The sequence below is a fragment of the Scyliorhinus canicula genome, chromosome 16 (assembly GCF_902713615.1).
Source record: "Scyliorhinus canicula chromosome 16, sScyCan1.1, whole genome shotgun sequence".
NCBI classification, from domain to species: Eukaryota; Metazoa; Chordata; class Chondrichthyes; order Carcharhiniformes; family Scyliorhinidae; genus Scyliorhinus; species Scyliorhinus canicula.
In genome coordinates this window covers 100,433,604-100,455,200 of record NC_052161.1, presented here as the reverse complement: position 1 = coordinate 100,455,200, position 21,597 = coordinate 100,433,604, and the positions used below count along the sequence as shown (strand labels likewise).

At 43.2% G+C, this 21,597-nt stretch overlaps 1 protein-coding gene across 30 annotated transcripts in view; it reads right to left on the bottom strand.

Moving 5' to 3' along the window:
- LOC119979278 (eukaryotic translation initiation factor 4 gamma 3-like) overlaps positions 1-21,597 on the bottom strand; it is a 504,690-nt gene that overhangs the window by 85,892 nt on the left and 397,201 nt on the right. For all 30 annotated transcript variants that reach the window (XM_038821282.1, XM_038821283.1, XM_038821288.1 and 27 more), the window contains one exon: positions 18,215-18,451. In XM_038821282.1, coding sequence (XP_038677210.1) covers positions 18,215-18,451 — 237 coding nt within the window. The remainder of the gene's footprint in view (positions 1-18,214; positions 18,452-21,597) is intronic.

Genomic DNA, 21,597 nt, shown 5'->3' with positions numbered 1-21,597 from the left:
TTATACAACTTTCTTTGAAAGTTACTACTGAACTGTTTCTACCAGCCATTCAGATAATGCATCCTGTTACAACCACAGCAGATGTTGTGTTGAGCAAGCCAGATCCCAGAGGGAAACCAGTCTTACTGATCATAACCCTTTTTTTGTAGTTTGAAAATGAGGAGGAAAAGCTACTGAGCCCAAAAGCATAGAATAACTTCAAGAACACCTTTAGGATTTTAAAGATGAAAAGAAGAAAAAAATAAAGTGCATAAGTTACACAGTTAAAACAGTCTTGCAGAACAACCCTCAAAAGGACCTACATGCACAGAACACGCAAGTAAACAGCCTTCTTGGAAATAACTCTCCTTATACATTTTGACAATAAAAAAATCAGTAATATTACCCAAGGCAAAGAATTGCTGTCACTTTAATAAAGTATATTACAAGGCTCCTCACAAGAAAGGTTCAGAAACAGACCGCTTCCTGAAAGCAAAGATTTGTGGCTTGTCTGGACAGGTGATTCAAATTCACAACTTCCAAATCTCTGCCAGATCTCGTCTCAAAAAGCTCCCCCACACAACCATCCAACTCAGCTAAACCTCTTCCTTTAGATATCCCTTTCCTCTTTAAATATCCCTTTCCTCTTTAATCTCAGGCCCCACTGTTCCCAAAAACCTCTTTGAAATCAACTTTTGAGGATAGAAGAATTTTTTATGTTTTCTGATCTTGCACAGACCTTTGGGTCAATAAAATTTAATATATCTTTGCAAGGGGCAGCATGGTGGTGCAGTGGGTTAACCCTGCGGCCTCACAGCGCCGAGGTCCCAGATTCAATCCCGGCTCCGGGTCACTGTCCATGTGGAGTTTGCACATTCTCCCTGTGTTTGCGTGGGTTTCACCCCCACAACTGAAAAATGTGCAAGCTAGGTGGATTGGACACGCTAAATTGCCCCTTAATTGGAAAAAATTAATTGGGTACTCTCCCTGGTATCACTCAGCTTCCACAGACAAGCTGCCTCCATTAACCTTCCCCCAATTTAATTAATCACGGGCACACACAGAATTGTTTGGCACAGAAGGAGGCTATTTGGCCCATTGTGTCTGCATCAGCTCTCCAAATGAGCATCAAGACTTAGTGCCATTCCCCTGCCTTTTCTTTTAAATTCAGAGTACCCAATTCATTTATTCCAATTAAGGGCCAATTTAACGTGGCCAATCCACCTGCCCTGCACATCTTTGGGTTGTGGGGGTAAGACCTGCACAGACACTGGGAAATTATGCAAACACCCACAGAAAGTGATGCGGGGCCGGAATCGAACCTGGGTCCTCGGCACCATGAGGCAGCAGTGCTAACCACTGATTCCAGCTGATTTCTCTGCAGGGCACGTCCATTTTTAAAAAACAATTCCTCCAATTGGGCAAATAAGACCAAATTGCTGAGCCTGCGTGGGAGTCACCCGAAATGTGGCTGCTACCTCATGCCCCTGCACCGGAAGTGATTGTGTTTAATTCTGGACACCACACTTCAGAAAAGATGTATAAAGCCTCGAGTGTGAAGAAATTTATTTGAATGGTGGCAGTGATGTGGGAGGTCAGTTATATAGTGAGATGAGAAAAACTTGGCTTGTACTTGTAGAAGCAGAAATTTAATAGAGCTGTTTGAAATCATGAAGGACTTGAGTAAATAAGGAGATAACCCTTTTTCACGGCCAGAGCAGTCAGCAACCAGAGGACACAGATTTGAGGTAATAGGCGAAAGAATCAAAGGGGAGGATGAAAATTGTTTGAATTATGGTCTTGGATTGTGATGATAGATGTTATTTTTTAAAGTATTTTTTGGAATATAAGAGAAGATATTTTTGGATGTTCAAATCATGACGGGGCTGGACAGAGTGGATGGGGAAGAGCTAACTGTACCTATTCATAAAATGATCGCGAACCAGGTGGCACAGATTTAAAGTGATTTGCAAAAGAAACAAATGTGATTTGAGAAAAGTTTTTTCACCCAATGAGTGGTTCTTGTCTGGAATGCACTGCCTTGGAGGTGTAGTGGAGGCAGGTTCATTCGAGGCATCCAAGAGGGCATTAGATGATCACTTGAATTGTTACAATGTGCAGGAGTATTGTGAAAAGGCGGGGGGGGGGGGGGGGGGGGCAGCACGGTGGTGCAGTGGTTAGCACTGCGGCTTCAGCGGTCCCAGGTTCAGTCCCGACTCTGGGTCACTGTGTGGAGTTTGCACATTCTCCATGTGTTTGCGTGGGTTTCGCCCCCACAACCTGTGGTGGTGGCAGCCCTGAGAGGGCCTGGGGGCAATGGAGGACACATGTGGGAGCAGGGGGAGCTTCGGTCTGGTCCCCAATCTGTAATAATCACCAGTTTGCCCCGGGAAGTATGGATGGGGGGTTCGAATATGGCGGAGAGCAGGGATTGAGAGGATGGGGGATATGTTTATAGAGGGGAGCTTTCTGAGTATGAGGGCGCTGGAGGAGAAGTTTGGGTAGGCGAGGGGAAACAAATTCAGGTATCTGCTGGTGCGGGACTTCCTACGTAAACAGGTGCCAACCTTTCCGCTCCTACCGCTAAGGGGGATTCAGGATAGGGTAGTTTCCAGAGGATGGGTAGGAGAAGGGAGCGTCTCTGACATTTACAAGGAACTTATGGGGTCAGAGGAGACGCAGACCGAGGAGTTGAAGTGCAAGTGGGAGGAGGAGCTGGGAGGAGAGATAGAGGATGGTCTATGGGTGGACGCGTTGAGTAGAGTCAACGCGCCCGCAACATGTGCCAGGCTCACCCTAATACAATTCAAGGACGTTCAGTGGCCCGGATGAGCAGATTCTTTGGGGTGGAAGACAGGTGTGCAAAATGTGCAGGAGGACCAGCGAACCATGTCCACATGTTCTGGACATGTCCGAAGCTTAGGGGATTTTGGCAGGGGTTTGCAAATGTCATGTCCAGTGTTAAAAACAAGGGTGGCACTGAGTCCAGTGGTGGCGACTTTTGGGGTGTCGGAAGACCCGGGAATCCAGGAGGGGAAAGAGGCAGACGTTCTGGCCTTTGCTTCCCTGGTAGCCCGGAGACAGATACTATTAGCTTGGAGGGACTCAAAGCCCCCGAAGTCGGAGACCTAGCTATCGGACATGGCTAGCTTTCTGTTTGGAGAAAATCAAGTTTGCCTTGAGAGGGTCACTGTTCAGGTTCGCTTGGAGATGGCAACTGTTCGTCGACTTTTTCACGGAAAATTAATCGTCAGCAAAAAAAAGGTGGGCGGGGGGGGGGGGGGGGGGGGGGGGGTTAGTTTAGCTTAGAGTAGGGGGTTAATAAAGGTGGGACCTGCCAGGAAGGGAAACGGCTTTTGCACTATGTTTATAGTTTCATGTACATTGTTTATTTTTTTGTTGTTACAATACCAAAAAATACCTCAATAAAATGTTTATTAAAATTAGTACTTTCAGCCTTTCCGATTTTGCAGCCTTCTACCCTGCTCAAGAGAATCTTGTTCTGCTCTGGTTCGGAGGTGGCCAGCGCATTGGGTACATACCAGCGGATGAAGGGGAGGAGATGGGTTTTGTCAAGGGTATGAAGGCAAAGTGGACGGAGGAGTTGGGATCGATCTCGGAGGAGGAGGTTTGGAGTGATGCGCTGAAGAGGGTGAACCTGTCCTCACCTTCTGCTGAAAGTGGTGTTCTGGACTAACACAAGGAAAGCTAGAATGAGTAAAATTTTTGACGGGGTGGATGATAGGTGCGATCGGTGTCTTGGGGAACCCGGCATATCACACGCACATGTTCTGCTCGTGCTCAAAGCCGGCGGACTTCTGGAGGTCCTTTTTTGAGACTATGTCGGCAATTCTGACATTGGGTTGGAGCCTTGGCCATTAGTAGCAATGTTTGGGGTTTTGGCTGTGCCGTAACTCTGGACGGGGGTGGGGGCAGATGTCCTAGCCTTTGCCTCACTGGTGGCAAGAAGGTTGGAGGTTGACTACACCGCCAAGGGCCTTGATGTGGCTGGGTGGCTTGATGGAGTTTTTACACCTCGAGAACGTTAAGTTTATCGTGAGAGTCAGTCGAAGGGTTTTCCCGCAGATGGCGGCCATTTATATTCTACTTGAAACAGCTGGTCACTGTTGCCTGTTTGGAAGGGGGGGGGGGAGGATTTAGTACCTAAGTTCTGCTGTTGTAAGAAAAGATGGGGGTGGGAAGAGGGGGCTCTTGCTGTTTAATTGTTATTGTGTTTTTGTAGGTTTTGTATTAAAATAGTAAAAAAAAATTAATAACAATATTTCCCAAAAAAGAATGGGACACAATAATCAAACAGAGGCCTAATCAGTGTTTTAAAAAGGTCAAGCACACCATCCCAGCTTTTGTAAACGATGTCTATGTTCATAAAGTCAAGAATTCCACTTGACGTTTCACCAATAACTTGCTCAAATATGCTCAGTTTGAATCCCTTGAATGAGTGAATTTTAAAAAGCTTCAATCTGCCCTGCCAATGGAAAGGTTTTGTACATATGCCCCTAACTGATTGTTTCTGCACTCCCTTTAAAATTGCATCATTTATATTGTACTGTAATAGGTTCATTTTAATCTGTCACATGCCTGGTTGTTTCATAGTGTGACCCTCAACAGCATTATCTACATTTTTGAATTTCAAGTCAACTGTAAACTATGAAATTATGTCCCTTTACCTAGGACCAGATCATTACTTTTTTTCTTTATCCTTTAATGGGATGTGGGCATTGCTCACAGGGCCAGCTTTTGTTGTGCTTCCTAAATGTCCTTAAACTCAGTGGCTTGCTAGACTATTTCAGAAAGCAGTTAAGAGTCAAGCACATTGCCGTGGGCCTGGAGTCACATGTAGGCCAGACCAGGTAAGGACAGACAAGGTTCCTTAGGCAGCATCGTCCAAACCCTTGCCCACTACCATACAGAAGGACAAGAGCAGCAGACACCTGAGAACACCGCTACCTGGAGCACTCACCGTCCTGATATGAAAATATATTGTCGTTTCTTCACTGTTGCTGGATCAAAATCCTGGAATTCCCTCTCTACAGCACTGTGGGCATACCTGCACCTCAAGAGACTGTAGAAGTTCAAGATGGCAGTGCACTGCAACCGTCTCAAGACTTATGAGGGATGAATAAATGTTGGCTGGGCCTGCAACGTCCACATCCCACACATGAATTTTTTTAAAAATCCTTCCTTGAAGGACATTAGTGACCAGATGAGTTTTTACAATAATTGATGAAGTCATCATGGCCACCATTACAGAGATTAGCTTTATAATTCCAGATTTTATTAATTGGATTTAAATTCCTGAGTTATCGTGGTGGAATTGAACCCACGGCACCAGAGCATTAGCCTGGGCCTCTGGAGTGCAAGCCCACTATGCCACTGTTTCCCCTGAAATCATTATTGTATCAAAAAGCAATGGTCCTATTACCTACTCTTGGGGGTATCACCATGTACTGCTTTCCAGTCAGTATGAACTGTTCACACACTATTCTCTGCTTTCAGTCCCTTAGCCAATTTCATATCCATGGAACAACTGATCCTTTAATCTTGCTAAGAGGTCTATGATGCAAAAGACAGACAGACATATGTGCATATATAAAAAGTCCTTTTCAGAAACTGAACTTTGCAACTAATGAAATACGTTTGAAGTTCAGTCATTGTTGCAATGCGAGGACAGCACGGTGGCGCAATGGTTAGCACAGCGCTGAGGACCCAGATTTGATCCCGGGTCACTGTCAGTGTGGAGTTTGCACATTCTCCCCTGTTTGCGTGGGTCTCATCCCCACAACCCAGAAGATGTGAACGGTAGGTGAATTGACGATACTAACTTGCCCCTTAATTGGAAATAAAAAGAATCGGGTATTCTAAATTTATTTTTTAAAATTGTTGCAATGTGAAAAATGCAGCAATCAATTTCCAACCAATACACACCCACAGACTGCAATGTGAGAGTGACCAGATGATCTGTTTCTGTTGAATAAGGAATAAATATTGACCAGGACATTGGGGAAAACACCCCTGCTCTTCTTGAAATTGTGCCATGGGATCTTTTGCACCTGAGAGTGCAGAAGGAATCTCAGTTTCATGCCTCATCTGAAAGGCAGCACCTCCAACACTGCATCATTCCTCTCATCATTGCACTGAAGTATCGGTCTTGAGTTTTTGCTCAGGTCCTGGAGTTTGACGAGAAACCACAATCTTTTGCCTCGGGCGAGAATGCCGCAAACTGATCCATGGTTGACATGTTTTGTAGCAGCATTTTAGAATCCAGAATCAAAACCATTTGGAAAACCGTCAACCATAAACTTTCTGGATGTGTTAAACTCCTGACAATTTGAACCAAATCTGATATTTAGCTTATCTGTGCCCCATTCAAACATAACTACACAATTTCTCTTTCATTCTAATTGGCGTTCATTAGTTGCCACATTTTGAGCACAATGAACAAATAAAGCATAGAATCCTAATTCACATTTACAGATCTCCATATTGGTCCACATGCATCTCTGCCACCTACAAGTCTGCCAAGTGCAGCAGATTTGGTATTGGGGCCACGTTCTCCTCCAGGTTCAGTACTGTCAAGTAAAACATTCATGATGTTAATGCGGCATAAATAAGTCACTTAACTACAAAAAAAAGCGGGCACAAATTTTTCAAGGGAACCTTAACTTTAACTTTCTTTATACTGTGTCTCATAGGAAATGCATAACTCAATCTGTCACAGAACTTACAAGGCAGTGAAAGCAAGAACACTCATAAAACAGCATTTCCCTGTGTAGCACTTTCGCCAGAAACATTAGTGATTTATAGCACCTTGATTAGAATCAAAGCAACTGATCTCAGCACAGAATAAACTTCAAACCAGCACTGCAGTTTCCAAAGTGAAAAAGATCAAGAGTTCAAACAGCTTTAAATTGATATTCCAATTGTTACGGATCAAGAGGATTTAGGATTTTGAACACGTTAAAAGTGTAGAAGATGAGAAGCTCATCTAACATGATACTATCTAAATCCTCACTAAGCTGAAGTATAAAGACCATAACAGCAGAAAAATCTTAGCAGATCTTGCTCCTGAAGTAAACACACATTGCTCTTGGCTAATAATTAAGAAACAAAAATTGTAGTGATATAAATTTTAGTCTCAACTTCTGATTCAACTAGAGCATAATTACTAGTCCGATATGTAGTCAGCAGGTAATCAGTACAAATGTCATGTATAATTGAGATTTGAGTGTATTTCAAAACTCAGAGTGGCATAGTGCAGGTGGTAGGCTGCAGTCGGTACTCCTGATACAAGTTCTTCATTTCAACAGCTCAGTTCCTGCCAGAAATTGGGGAGTGGCCACAGGGATATCAGTGTCATCCCAGACCACTTAGTGGAGGAGTTCACAAAAGGTCTTAAACCACACAGCCTGCTGCCACCTCCAGTACCAGAGATGGTCAAGGGAAAGGACTATCTTCCTCAAAGAGATCATAAGGAGCTATGAAACCTCCACACAGACATACCAATTAGAGGAAGGGGTTGGCCATTAAGCCCCTTGAGTCTGCTCCACCATTCAATAAGAACATGGTTGATCTGATTGTAACCTCAACTCCACATTCAACAAGAATCTATCCGGGTCTACCTTAAAAATATTTAAAGACTCTGCTTCCACAGCCTTTTGAGCAAGAATCAAAAGACTCACGACCCTCAAAGAAATTCTCATCACCCTCTTAAATGAGCAACCCTGATTTTTAAACAGTGACCCTAGTTCTAGATTCTCCCACCAGGGGGAAACATCATTTCCACATCCACCCTATCAAAACCCTTCATGTTCTTGTATGTTTCAATCAAACACCTCTTACTCCTCTACACTCCTGTACATAGAACATAGAACGATACAGCGCAGTACAGGCCCTTCGGCCCACGATGTTGCACCGACATGGGAAGTCAAAAACTAAAGGCCATCTAACCTACACTATGCCATTATCATCCATATGCTTATCCAATAAACTTTTAAATGCCCTCAATGTTGGCGAGTTCACTACTGTTGCAGGTAGGGCATTCCACGGCCTCACCACTCTTTGCGTAAAAAAACTACCTCTGACCTCTGTCCTATATGTATTACCCCTCAATTTAAGGCTATGTCCCCTCGTGCTAGCCACCTCCATCCGCAGGAGAAGGCTATCACTGTCCACCCTATCTAACCCTCTGATCATTTTGTATGCCTCTATTAAGTCACCTCTTAACCTTCTCTCTAACGAAAACAACCTCAAGTCCATCAGCCTTTCCTCATAAGATTTTCCCTCCATACCAGGCAACATCCTGGTAAATCTCCTCTGCACCCGTTCCAAAGCTTCCACGTCCTTCCTAAAATGAGGCGACCAGAACTGTACGCAATACTCCAAATGCGGCCGTACCAGAGTTTTGTACAGCTGCAACATGACCTCATGGCTCCGGAACTCAATCTCTCTACCAATAAAGGCCAACACACCATAGGCCTTCTTCACAACCCTATCAACCTGGGTGGCAACTTTCAGGGATCTATGTACATGGACACCGAGATCCCTCTGCTCATCCACACTACCAAGAATTTTACCATTAGCCAAATATTCCGCATTCCTGTTATTCTTTCCAAAGTGAATCACCTCACACTTCTCCACATTAAACTCCATTTGCCACCTCTCAGCCCAGCTCTGCAGCTTATCTATGTCCCTCTGTAACCTGAAACATCCTTCCGCACTGTCTACAACTCCACCGACTTTAGTGTCGTCTGCAAATTTACTCACCCAACCTTCTGCGCCCTCCACTAGATCATTTATAAAAATGACAAACAGCAACGGCCCCAGAACAGATCCTTTTGGTACGCCACTCGTAACTGAACTCCATTCTAAACTTTTCCCATCAACCACCACTCTCTGTCTTCTTTCAACTAGCCAATTTCTGATCCACATCTCTAAATCACCCTCAATCCCCAGCCTCCGTATTTTCTGCAATAGCCGACCGTGGGGAACCTTATCAAACGCTTTACTGAAATCCATATACACCACATCAACTGCTCTACCCTCGTCTACCTGTTCAGTCACCTTCTCAAAGAACTCGATAAGGTTTGTGAGGCAAGACCTACTCTTCACAAAACCATGCTGACTATCCCTAATCATATTATTCCTATCTAGATGATTATAAATCGTATCTCTTATAATCCTCTCCAAGACTTTACCCACAACAGACGTGAGGCTCACCGGCCTATAGTTGCCGGGGTTATCTCTACTCCCCTTCTTGAACAAAGGGACCACATTTGCTATCCTCCAGTCCTCTGGCACTATTCCTGTAGCCAATGATAACATAAAAATCAAAGCCAAAGGCTCAGCAACCTCTTCCCTGGCTTCCCAGAGAATCCTAGGATAAATCCCATCAGGCCCCGGGGACTTATCTATTTTCACCTTGTCCAGAATGGCCAACACTTCTTCCCTACGCACCTCAATGCCATCTATTCTAATAGCCTGGGTCTCAGCGTTCTCCTCCACAACATTATCTTTTCCCTGAGTGAATACTGACGAAAAGTATTCATTTAGTATCTCGCTTATCTCTTCAGCCTCCACACACAACTTCCCACCACTGTCCTTGACTGGCCCTACTCTTACCCTAGTCATTCTTTTATTCCTGACATACTGATAGAAAGCTTTTGGGTTTTCCTTGATCCTACCTGCCAAAGACTTCTCATGTCCCCTCCTTGCTCGTCTTAGCTCTCTCTTTAGATCCTTCCTCACTTCCTTGTAACTATCAAGCGCCCCAACTGCAACTTCACGCCTCATCTTCACATAGGCCTCCTTCTTCCTCTTAACAAGAGATTCCACTTCTTTGGTAAACCACGGTTCCCTCGCTCGACCCCTTCCTCCCTGCCTGACTGGTACATACTTATCAAGAACACGCAATAGCTGTTCCTTGAACAAGCTCCACATATCCAGTGTGCCCAACTCTTCCTGCCTACTTCTCCAACCTACACATCCTAAGTCATGTATAATGGCATCATAATTGCCCTTCCCCCAGCTATAACTCTTGCCCTGTGGGGTATACTTATCCCTTTCCATCACTAACGTAAAGGTCACTGAATTGTGGTCACTGTCTCCAAAGTGCTCACCTACCTCCAGATCTAACACCTGGCCTGGTTCATTACCCAAAATCCAACGTGGCCTCGCCTCTTGTTGGCCTGTCAACATATTGTGTCAGGAAACCCTCCTGCACACATTGTACAAAGAACGACCCATCTAATGTACTCGAGAACTATATCTTTTCCAGTCAATATTTGGAAAGTTAAAGTCTCCCATAACAACTACCCTGTTACTTTCGATCTTTTCCAGAATCATCTTCGCCATCCCTTACTCTACATCCCTAGAACTATTAGGTGGCCTATAGAAAACTCCCAACAGGGTGACCTTTCCTTTCCCGTTTCTAACCTCAGCCCAGACTACCTCGGAAGAGTCCCCATCTAGCATCCTTTCCGCCACCGTAATACTGTCCTTGACTAGCAGCGCCACACCTCCCCCTCTTTTGCCCCCTTCTCTGAGCTTACTAAAACACCTAAACCCCGGAAACTGCAACAACCATTCCTGTCCCTGCTCTATCCATGTCTCTGAAATGGCCACAACATCGAAGTCCCAGGTACCAACCCACGCTGCCAGTTCCCCTACCTTATTTCGTATACTCCTGGCATTGAAGTAGACACACTTCAAACCACCTACCTGAACACTGGCACCCTCCTGCGAAGTCAAATCTGTGCTCCTGACCTCTATACTCTCAATCTCCTGTACCCCAAAACTACAATCCAGGTTCCCATGCCCCTGCTGAATTAGTTTAAACCCCCCCAAAGAGCACTAACAAATCTCCCCCCCAGGATATTGGTGCCCCTCAGGTTCAGATGTAGACCATCCTGTCTATAGAGGTCCAACCTTCCCCAGAAAGAGCCCCAGTTATCCAGAAATCTGAATCAATCCCGCCTGCACCATCCCTGTAGCCACGTGTTTAATTGCTCTCTCTCCCTATTCCTCGTCTCACTATCACGTGGCACGGGCAACAACCCAGAGATAACAACACTGTTTGTTCTCGCTCTGAGCTTCCATCATAGCTCCCTAAAGGCCTGCCTGACATCCTTGTCCCCTTTCCTACCTATGCCGTTAGTGCCAATGTGGACTACGACTTGGGGCTGCTCCCCCTCCCCCTTAAGGACCCGGAAAACACGATCCGAGACATCACGTACCCTTGCACCTGGGAGGCAACATACCAAACGTGAGTCTCTCTCGCTCCCACAAAATCTCCTATCTGTGCCCCTGACTATTGAGTCCCCAATTACTAATGCTCTGCTCCTCTCCCACCTTCCCTTCTGAGCAACAGGGACAGACTCCGTGCCAGAGGCCCGTACCCCATGGCTTACCCCTGGTAAGTGCCCCCCCTCACAAGTATCCAAAACGGTATACTTGTTACTCAGGGGAATGACCGCAGGGGGTCCCTGCACTGACTGCTTCTTCCCAGTCCCTCTTCCAGTTACCCATCTATCTCCAGTCTTTGGTGTAACTATTTCCCTGAAGCTCCTATCTATGACCCCCTCTGCCTCCCGAATGATCCGAAGTTCATCCAACTCCAGCTCCCTAACTCGGTCTTGGAGGAGCTGGAGATGGCTGCACTTCCTGCAGGTAAAATCAGCAGGGACACTAACGGCATCCCTCACCTCAAACATCCTGCAGGAGGAACATTGCACTGCCTTCCCTGCCATCCCTCTAAGTCCCAACCAAGTTCTGATTAACAAATATAAAATAAATAAAAAATAATAATATAATATAGCACTTACCTGCTCACACCAATGGGTCTTATTTTTATAGCCTAATCTGTTCAACCTTTCCTCATCTGAAAACCCACCCATTCCTTGTATTAGTCCTTCACTGAACTGCTTCCAATGCATTTACAGCCTTCCTTAAATAACGAGACCAATACTGTGTACAGTACACTAGATGTGGTCTCACCAATGATGTGCAGGTTACGTTGATTGGCCATGCTAAATTGCCCTTTAGTGTCCAGAATGGTTAGGTGGGGTTATGGGGATATGGTGGAGGTGTGGGCTTAAGTACAAGGGCCAGTATACTCATTTATACCAACTCCATTTCCAATTAGTTAGCCAATTTTCTATCCATGCCAATATGTTACCCCGGACACAGTGATCTTTTAGTTTCCGCACGGTGGCACAGTGGGTAGCACTGCTGCCTCACGGCGCTAAGGACCCGAGTTCGATCCTGGTTCCGGGTTAATGTCCATGTGACGTTTGCTCATTCACCCAGTGTCTGCGTGGGTCTCACCTCCACAACCCAAAGATGTGCAGGGTAGGTGAATTGGCCATGCTAAATGGGCTCTTAATTGGAAAAAAATACATTTGGTACTCTAATTTAAAAAAACTTTCTGCAATAACCTTTGATGTGGCACATCTACTGGAAATCTAAGTACAGTACATCCACCGGTTCCTCTTTATCCATAGCATGCGACTCTTTCAAAGGAATGTTAACATCACTTTCTTTTCAGGAAATCATGTTGACTCTGCCTGATTGCTTTGAATTTTTCCAAGTGCTAGTACATCCTTAATAATAGTTTTAACATTTTCCCTGTGACAGATGTTAAGCTAATTGACCGGCAGTTTGCTGCTTTCCTCCTTTTTGAATGTTACACTTTCTTATTTAAATATCTATCGAAACTCTTACTTTACGTCTTACTCTAATTTTTCTTCCTTATTAATCTTTTGTCATTTTTCATATTATGTCCAGTCTTCTAACTACCACCTGTTTTGTGCAATTATATACTTTTTCTTTACGTCTGACACTGTTCTTAACTTTTTAGTTAACAGTGAGTCCTCTCCTTGAAATTTTTCTTTGTAATGGAAACGTATCTACTCTGTATTCTGAAGTATCCCTTTAAATATCTATCACTGCATCTCTATTGACCTATTCCTTAACCTCATCTGCCAGTTCACATCAGCTAACTCTGTTTTCATGCCTCATAATTGCTCTTATTTTAGTTGAAAATACTAGTCTTGGACCCACTCTTCTCTCCTACAAAATGAATGTATAATTCAATCATATATGATCACTGCTACTTAAGGGTGCTTTACTCTGAGGTTATCAATTAATTCCATCTTGTCTAGTATAGCCTGTTCTCTCATTGGCTCTAGAATGTGCTGTTCTAAGAAACTATCTCAAACATATTCTATAAATTACCTACGTGACTCCTGCCCACCTAATTTTTCAGTCTATATGTAGATTAAAATCCCCCATGATTATCGCCGGACCTTTCTGACAAGTTCCCATTGTTTCTTTCTTTACACTGTCCTACCGTGTAGGTACAATTTGTGGGCCTGTATATCACTCCCACCAAATGTCTTCTTTATCATTTCTCACCTCAACTGAAACCGCTTCTTCATCTTGGTTTCCTGAATTTTGGTCATCCCACTCTAACGTGCTAATACCATAATTAATTAACACCCCCGCCTCCATCTTTTTCTAACTCCCTGTCCTTTTTAAATGTCACATACTCTTCAATATTCAGGTCCAAATTATGTCATCCTGTGCCCATGACTCTGTAATAGCTATCAGATCGTACTTATTTCTATTTTTCTCCAGTGGTATTGTTGAAGCTGGCCGTTGATGCTTGCCTGGTGCTGCTGACTGTAATTATCAAACTTACTGAAGCATCAAATGTCTGACTCAAGGTAAGCCGTAACTGCCTCAGTGTGGCATTCAGCATTGAAGTCGAACTGAAGCAGGTGATGTCCCCCTTTTGTTTAACCTGCTTTTCAGGCAGTTAATGCTGCAAGTTTAAAGATCCCATTGAAAATGATAGGCCAGGGAGAAAGTGACTACAGTATGTAGATAGGATTGGAGAAAGAGAAGAAGACAGGAGAGATGAGTTCCTGGGGAGTGGGAGTGTATCAAGGGAGAATCCCATGTGGGGGTCGATCCCGGTATTTAAAATGGCAGAAGTTAGCAGAGATGTTAAATCTTCCCACTTTTGCGTAGTAAATATTAGCAGAAACCCGGTGGAACCATCCAAAATGTGTGGTTTAAAATCACATTTTCAGATTGTTCCCAGTCCATGCAATTGCCCAGCGGGAGTTAGTGCTTCTGGATAATTGCTTTACAAATGTTTACCTGGGAAGTTCCAAGAGGGATTGGATTACTCAGCGGATGTTTGGGGCATCCACCAAATCCGCCACTGGGAAGCCTGGAAGTTATAGCCCAACATTACTCTCTCTACGAATACAAGTGCAAGCCACATTGATATGTTTGCAATACTATTTATCCAGTAGAAAAGTCAGTTTCCTTCAGAGACGTGAAAAAAGTCAATGGAATAAAAAGCGTTAACTCAATTTTTTATTTGACAGCTTAGACTGCACTTTCCTGAAACTTGTACCTCACCATTATTTGCAAATTTTCTGCCTGTGATATGCTTTCCCCGATACATTGTGGGTGCTCTAGCTTTACTGGAATAGGAGGAAAACTACATCACACCTGGATGTGACTGTCACATGAAGCTGAAAATCTCCAAAATATTTCAACAGCATTGGAGGACAACAAAATACATTTTGCTCAAAGCAAGAATGAATTTTGCATTTGTGGAATGTTTAAGGGGAGGAATACTTTTGCTACTCTGCACGTATATTTTAGTATTATTTTAGTGAAGGATGATTTATGCCAGAAACAAAATAGGATTCTGGAACCCACTGGAATTCAAGACCTTACTGATTCAAAAGTTTAGACTGCAGCAAGATTTCAAAGCTCCTTCAATCCAATATACTTGACCCGCAATCTTCATTTAAACCAGTTTCTAAACGGATTTATCTTTTTCGTATCTTAAGATTTTGATTCTAAATTGCAGCATCTATTGCCCAAAGATCTTAGCAACTTAATTCAGCAAACTGCATATCTTTACATTTTTGGCTTCTTTTGGGGTAGAATCTTGAACAAATGGCCTGGGTGAGTGAGTGGGTGACTGCAAGATCCTGTGTGAGCCGGACACACAAACACACCCTGCCCCCTCTTTCCCAAAAACCTATCCATAAAGCCCGCCAAGAGAGGAGGAAACCCCAGGCTGAAAGACAACCTATTTCCTTCCCCTCCTTTTGTATGATTTCCGCCAAACCACAACAGAGTGTGTGCCACCAGAGCAGAATGCAAGGTCAGTGTTAATTAAACTCGACTCCTTCCCTTGGCCTGAATCCCCACCCCTTCCCTGGTGATCAGGACAGGCCTGGACTGCCTCCCTCTCTAGATCTGCTTCTTCAGCAAAAAAGTTAAAAAAAAACTTTTATTTATTAACTCTGCTGCTTGGTACTTTCTAATGATTATATTTGCAATTACTTTTTTTAATGATTGATGCAATCCCTTTTTGATGTTGTGCCAAGCCTTACCCTTTCAAAATTTGCTCTTTGGCTCCATGAGTGAGAAAAAAAAAATATTAAAATGTGCCCCCTGGCAATAAGATTGGACAAGCCTGGCCTAGAAGAACAATGGCAGCAGATGCAAGGAACACCACCACTTCCAAGTCACACATCATCCTGACTCATTTGAAAATGTATCACCATTCCCTTAGCATCACTGGATCAAAACCATGGAACTCTCCACCTAACACTCTGGTGGGTGTACCTACAATGAGTAGACCACAGCTGTTCTAGAAGGCAGCTCAGCACAAAGGGTGACCTCGTCAGCAATGCCACATCCCATGAATAAAAAAATCCATTCCACAACCAAAAGTATCTCTGACACAGCATGTTTTCAGACAAAAGCAGTAACTGTTAACCCCAAAGAAACTCTATCAGCCTTGTACATCTACAGAGACTAGCCATGTCTGCAGTACACTGACCAATAAATTGTTTAACGCATCAACATGTACTCTTTTTGTAAATATATCAAAAACAGCAAAGTCAACCAGCAAAAGAGATTGTTGAATAGCTGACTGGTATTTACTTTACATTGCTTTCAGAGTTTTGACACACCTTTTAGGTGAAGGCCCACCATGAAGCTATGGATTGGAAAATTGTGTGCATGTTTAAAAATACGCTGCAACACTACATGCCTGACAGACAATGAGAAGCCATTTCTAACTTACAAATTAAAGATTCATCAGCACACAGTTCCCAAGGTAGATGAAAAGTATCTGTACATGTAGCTTCACTGAGCTACTTAACATTTGATTAGTACCATAAATAGCATCTGCACTTTGCACGTGACCAGGAATTATTTCTATGCATAACAAACTGACTTTCATGCTGTATTTTTTTGCCTACCAATTTTCACTGATTGCCTCCTCTTTATTTACATTGCTGTAACCAGTGACTGGTTCTAATTCCACAGCTGCTGCGAGGATTCCAGTATTCTACCAAAATGGTGATTCTTTATAACTGAACAAAACATTTTGATGAACTACTCTGATTGCGCACGAGGCGCTCAGGCACACCATTACAGCATGAGCGTGAAGTTAAAATTCAGCCTACGTGCATTTACACACAATCCCAATATAGGTGCACCAACTACTTGGTTTATCTTTCCTAACCCAAAGGACACTTAGGTCATCTTTGTATCACAATTACACCCGTAGCTTGGCTCAGATCAGCACCATCAACAGAAACCGTTCTGGTGTGTGAAACCTCAATGCCTCTCCCATCTCAATCCTTAATGTCCATGCGGTTGTACAGGTCACCAAGTAACTTTTAGAACTTTGCTCAAGTGGTCTTGTCCATGTTGACCCGAGCTCATGATTGTCAATAGATGTTTCATTGTAAAGGGGTGATGCAAGAACACGGAGTCCAATTCTGTTCTCATTAGATGTCCGCACAAATAACCCAGCATGACCAGAGTTGAATTTCTCTCTGTTAACTCGGGAGAGATCTAGCAATAAACCTGGCGCTTAGTGACTTGCATGATTCAGTTCCATCCTGGTGCTGCATTTACTACCTAAAACATGAGGGCAGCTCAAAAGAATAAAAATGTCCAGTGCACTCCACAAAATGGCTATCAAACAAAACTGTAAAATACAGTTTGAGAGTCAGTTGTGGCATCTTTAAAAAAAAGTGACTCACCCTTGCATTACCTGAAATTAGCATAACATAGAACACTCCAGGTTAAAGCCCTTAGAATGGCCTCGTCAAAAATTTCTCTTTCAATTTTTATGAAAAAAATTATTTTGTAAATCTCTCCAGGGGAGTCCAATCTCAATTACGGTTACATTTGGGGTGAGTCACTGATGCACAATTCTCCCATTGGCAGAGCATTGGGAGTCAATGCTTGGCATTAAAAGAGTCATATTTGAACAAACAACCCTGGATATGTGGGGATAGTGATGTTCCGATTCAGAGCATTACTCACATCATTTAATAAAATTTTTCAGCTTTGTTGTAAAACTATTTTTTTTTAAATAAATTTAGATTACCCAATTATTTTTTTTCCAATTAAGGGGCAATTTAGCGTGGCCAATCCACCTACTCTGCACATTTTTGGGTTGTGGGGGCGAAACCCACGCAGACACGGGGAGAATGTGCAAACTCCACACAGACAGTGACCCAGAGCCGGGATCGAACCTGGGACCTCAGCGCCGTGAGGCGGTTGTGCTAACCACTAGGCCACCGTGCTGCCCCTGTTGTAAAACTATAAGACATAGGTGCAGAATTAGGCCACTCAGCCCATCGAGTCTGCCATTCAATCATGGCTGATATTTTTCTCATCCCCATTCTCCTGCCTTCTCTCCATTACCTCTGATGCTCTTATTGATAAAGAACCTATCTATCTCTGTCTAAAAGACACTCAGTGAATTGGCCTCCACAGCCTTCTGTTCCACAGATCCACCACCCTGGCTGACGAAATTCCTCCTCATCTCTGTTTTAAAGGATCGTCCCTTTAGTCTAAGATTGTGTCCTCTGCTCCTAGAATCTCATGCAAGTGGAAACATCCTCTCCACGTCTATTCTATCCAGCCCAGACAGTATCCTGTACGTTTCAATACGATCCCCCCTCATCCTTCTAAACGCCAACGAGTACAGACCCAGAGTCCACAACCGTTCCTCATACGACAAGCTCTTCTTTCCAGAGATCATTATGACCATGCCCTGCAGAACTCCTTTAAAACGCATACCCAATTGAGAAATCCATTGAAGACAATGATGCCATCAAACCACAAAAATGCCAAAATAAATCAACCCTTTTCCACTTACTTTTGCTTTTTCAAAGTCAAGGTCCTTGCCGATTGTGGTCAATAGCCTGCATAAACATTCTAATGACTCCTCATCATGGTTTTTTAGTAGTTTCACAACACAGTCATGCATAATGGCTTCTGTCAGCATTTTAAGTTTGAACAGTTCACCAATAAATTTAATGTTTCCAATGGATCTTCTACGAGCTTTGTCCTTGGATTCTTCTAGCTCATCTTGAAGTCTGGACTTCTCTTCAGTCTGTAGAAAATAAGGAAGATTATAGATTAAAAATGCAAATGCATTGAGAAACATTCACACGCAATGAGGCAAGTCCAAAACATTTGAAAAAAAGTGGTACAATTCAAGTATCCTTTACCCATAAAGCCAAATTGTCTGCATTGTTCACCGTGTGATTTTTGACTGCACTGCTTACTTTGCGAACCCCTTCCGAAAAGCAGAATTGAAGATGGTGCCACAAGCGGAAGCTTGTTGGAGGTACCCTAAATTTATTATTCAGTGGTACATCTTACTTTCTAACCATTTTTGTTACTTTACATTACTAACGGATAAAACAAAAATAAACATTAATTGAACCATTACCTAGTTTAACAGGATTTATTTTCAAAACAAAACTGAACCAACAAGGAGAGAACACTATTATCTAACATCATAAAACATAAAGGTAGCTCCAGGATTGGAAAATACCAAATGAAAACTCCTTTCTTCGAATGGGGAGACAGAAAGCAGGAAATTATAAACCAGTTTAGCTTAACACCTAGTATCGTGAAAATGTGGAGAGCTATTATTAAAGATGTTATAGCAGGGCACTGAGAGAAATCAAAACAATCGGACAAAGTTAACGTGGTTTTATGAAAGGGAATTCAAGTTTAACTAATTTATTGGAGATTTTTGAAGAAATATCATGTGCTGTGGATAAAGGGGAACCGGTAAATGTACTGTATTTAGATATCCAGAAGAAATTTGATAAGGTGCCACATCTTTGACTTTGATTTGATTTATTGTTACATGTACCGAAGTACACAGAAAAGTATTTTCCTGTGGCCGAGGGAATGTACACAGTAGACAAAAGAATAATCAACAGAGAACATTGACCAATGGTACGTTGACAAACAGTGATTGGTTACAGTGCGGAACAAGGGGAAAAACAAAGCTAATACTTGAGCAAGAGTAGCATAGGGCGTCATGAATAGTATTCTTACAGGGAACAGATCAGTCCGAGGGGAAGTCGTTGAGGAGTTTTATAAAGTCTTGTTGAGGAATCAAAGGTTAATGCGGAAAATAAAAGATCACTGTACAGGAGGTAACATATTGGCTAGCTAAAAGGAAACAATAGGCATAAATGGGCCTTTTTCTAGTTGACAGAACGTAATGAGTGGTGTGCCACAAGGATCAGTGCTGGCGTCTCAATCTTTTGCAACTTATATATATAGCTTGGATGGAGGGACTGAAGGTATGGTTGCTAAATTTTCCGATGACAAAAAGATAGGTAGAATCTAAGTTGTGAAGAGGACGTAAGGAGGATACAAAGGAACAATGATAGGTTAAATGAGAGGGCCAAGATCTGGCAAATGGAGTATATTGTGTGCAAATGTGAAATTGTCCATTTTGGCAGGGGGAATAAAAAAAGCATATTATCTAAATGGCGAGAGATTGCAATGCTCCAAGATTCAGGGGGATCTGGTTATCTCAGTGCATGAATTAAAAACAAGCTAGTATGCAAGTAGAGTAAATAATTAGGAAAGCTAACAGAATGTTGTTGTTCGTTGCAAGGGGAATTGAATACAAAAATAGGGAGATTATTCTTCAGTTGTACAGGACATTGGTAAGACCATATCTGCGTACAAGATTCGTATCATACTGCTCACAGTACTTGTACTGTTCTGAGTACAGTATTCTTATTATACTGCATATAGTACTTGTCTCCTTACTTAAGGATGGGGGCCTTCTTAGTTCAATTGGATGGACAGTTAATTTGTGATGCAGAACAAGGCCAATAACACGGGTTCAATTCCCATACCAGCTGAGGGTATCATTAAGGCCCCACCTTCTTAACCTTGCCCCTCGCCCGAGGTGTAGTGATCCTCAGGTTAAATTAACACCAGTCAGCTCTCCCCCTCAAAGGGGAGCCTATGGTCACCTGGGACAATGGTGACTTTACTTTCATTTTATTTAAAGATGGATCTAAATATGTTGGCAGTTCACAGAAGGTTTACTGGACTAGTACTAGGCAGGGCAGGCTGTCTTTTGAGGAAAGGCTGGACACGTTAGGCTTGTATCCACTGGATTTTAGAAGAGCAATTTGATTAAAACCGTTAAGATCCTGAGGGATAATGACAGGCTAGATGTGGAGAGGATACCTCCTCTTTTGGGTGAATCTAGAACTAGGGGTCAGTGTTTAAAGATAAGGGATTGCCCATTTAAGACAAAGGTGAGGAGAACATTTTCTCTCAGGGTAGTTAGCCTTTAGAACTCCTTTCCTAAAAGGTGGTGGAAGGAGAGTCTAAGAATATTTTTAAGATGGGGCAAATACATCTTTGATAAAGTGGGTCAAAGGTTCAGGGACAGGTTACAAATCTGATCTTGCATGATCTTATTGAATAGCAGTGCAAGTTCAAAGGACTAAGTGGCCTACTTGTGCTGCTAGTTTGTATGCCCGTAGCAACAGTTCGTAGAAAATAATTTCTGAGGGCAGCACAGTGGCGCAGTGGTTAGCACTGCTATCTCACGGCGCTGAGCTCCCAGGTTCGATCCCGGCTCTGGGTCACTGTTTGTGTGGAGTTTGCGTGGGTGTCACCCCCACAACCCAAAGATGTGCAGGGTAGGTGGATTGGCCACACTAAATTGTCCCTTAATTGGAAAAAAATAAATGTTTCATCTGATAAATGGCACCTCCGACCTGTGCAGCACAACCTCAGTACTGCACTGAAGTTCAGCCTAGACAATCCGAAAGTAAAACTCGAACACACAATCTTCTGACTCTGAAATACTGCCACTGAGCTAAAGTCAACACCACAGGTATGACCAAAGTTGAGTGCAAAATTATTTTTCCTTCATGTCAATACCTGATGTGTTGGGTAAACTGGGTCTGCAAGGACTGTGTTTGCTGCAGTAGTGAGAGGGACAGGCTTCCAACACTTGAAGAAATGCAACTCGATTTTATTGAACTCTTAACTATTATACATACTTTAACTGTTGACATAGTGTTGACACTATGCTGAGTTGACTGGAGACCTGAGGCTAACCTGACCAGACTATCTTACCACCACATGGTGTATGTTCTAGTTGCTGCTCACAAGCTTTGACTGTCTCAGAGGCTGGATCCCGAGAGTGCAGGAAAACTAGTGCCCTCTGGCTTTATAGTGGCCGTGTCCTGTCTGGTGATT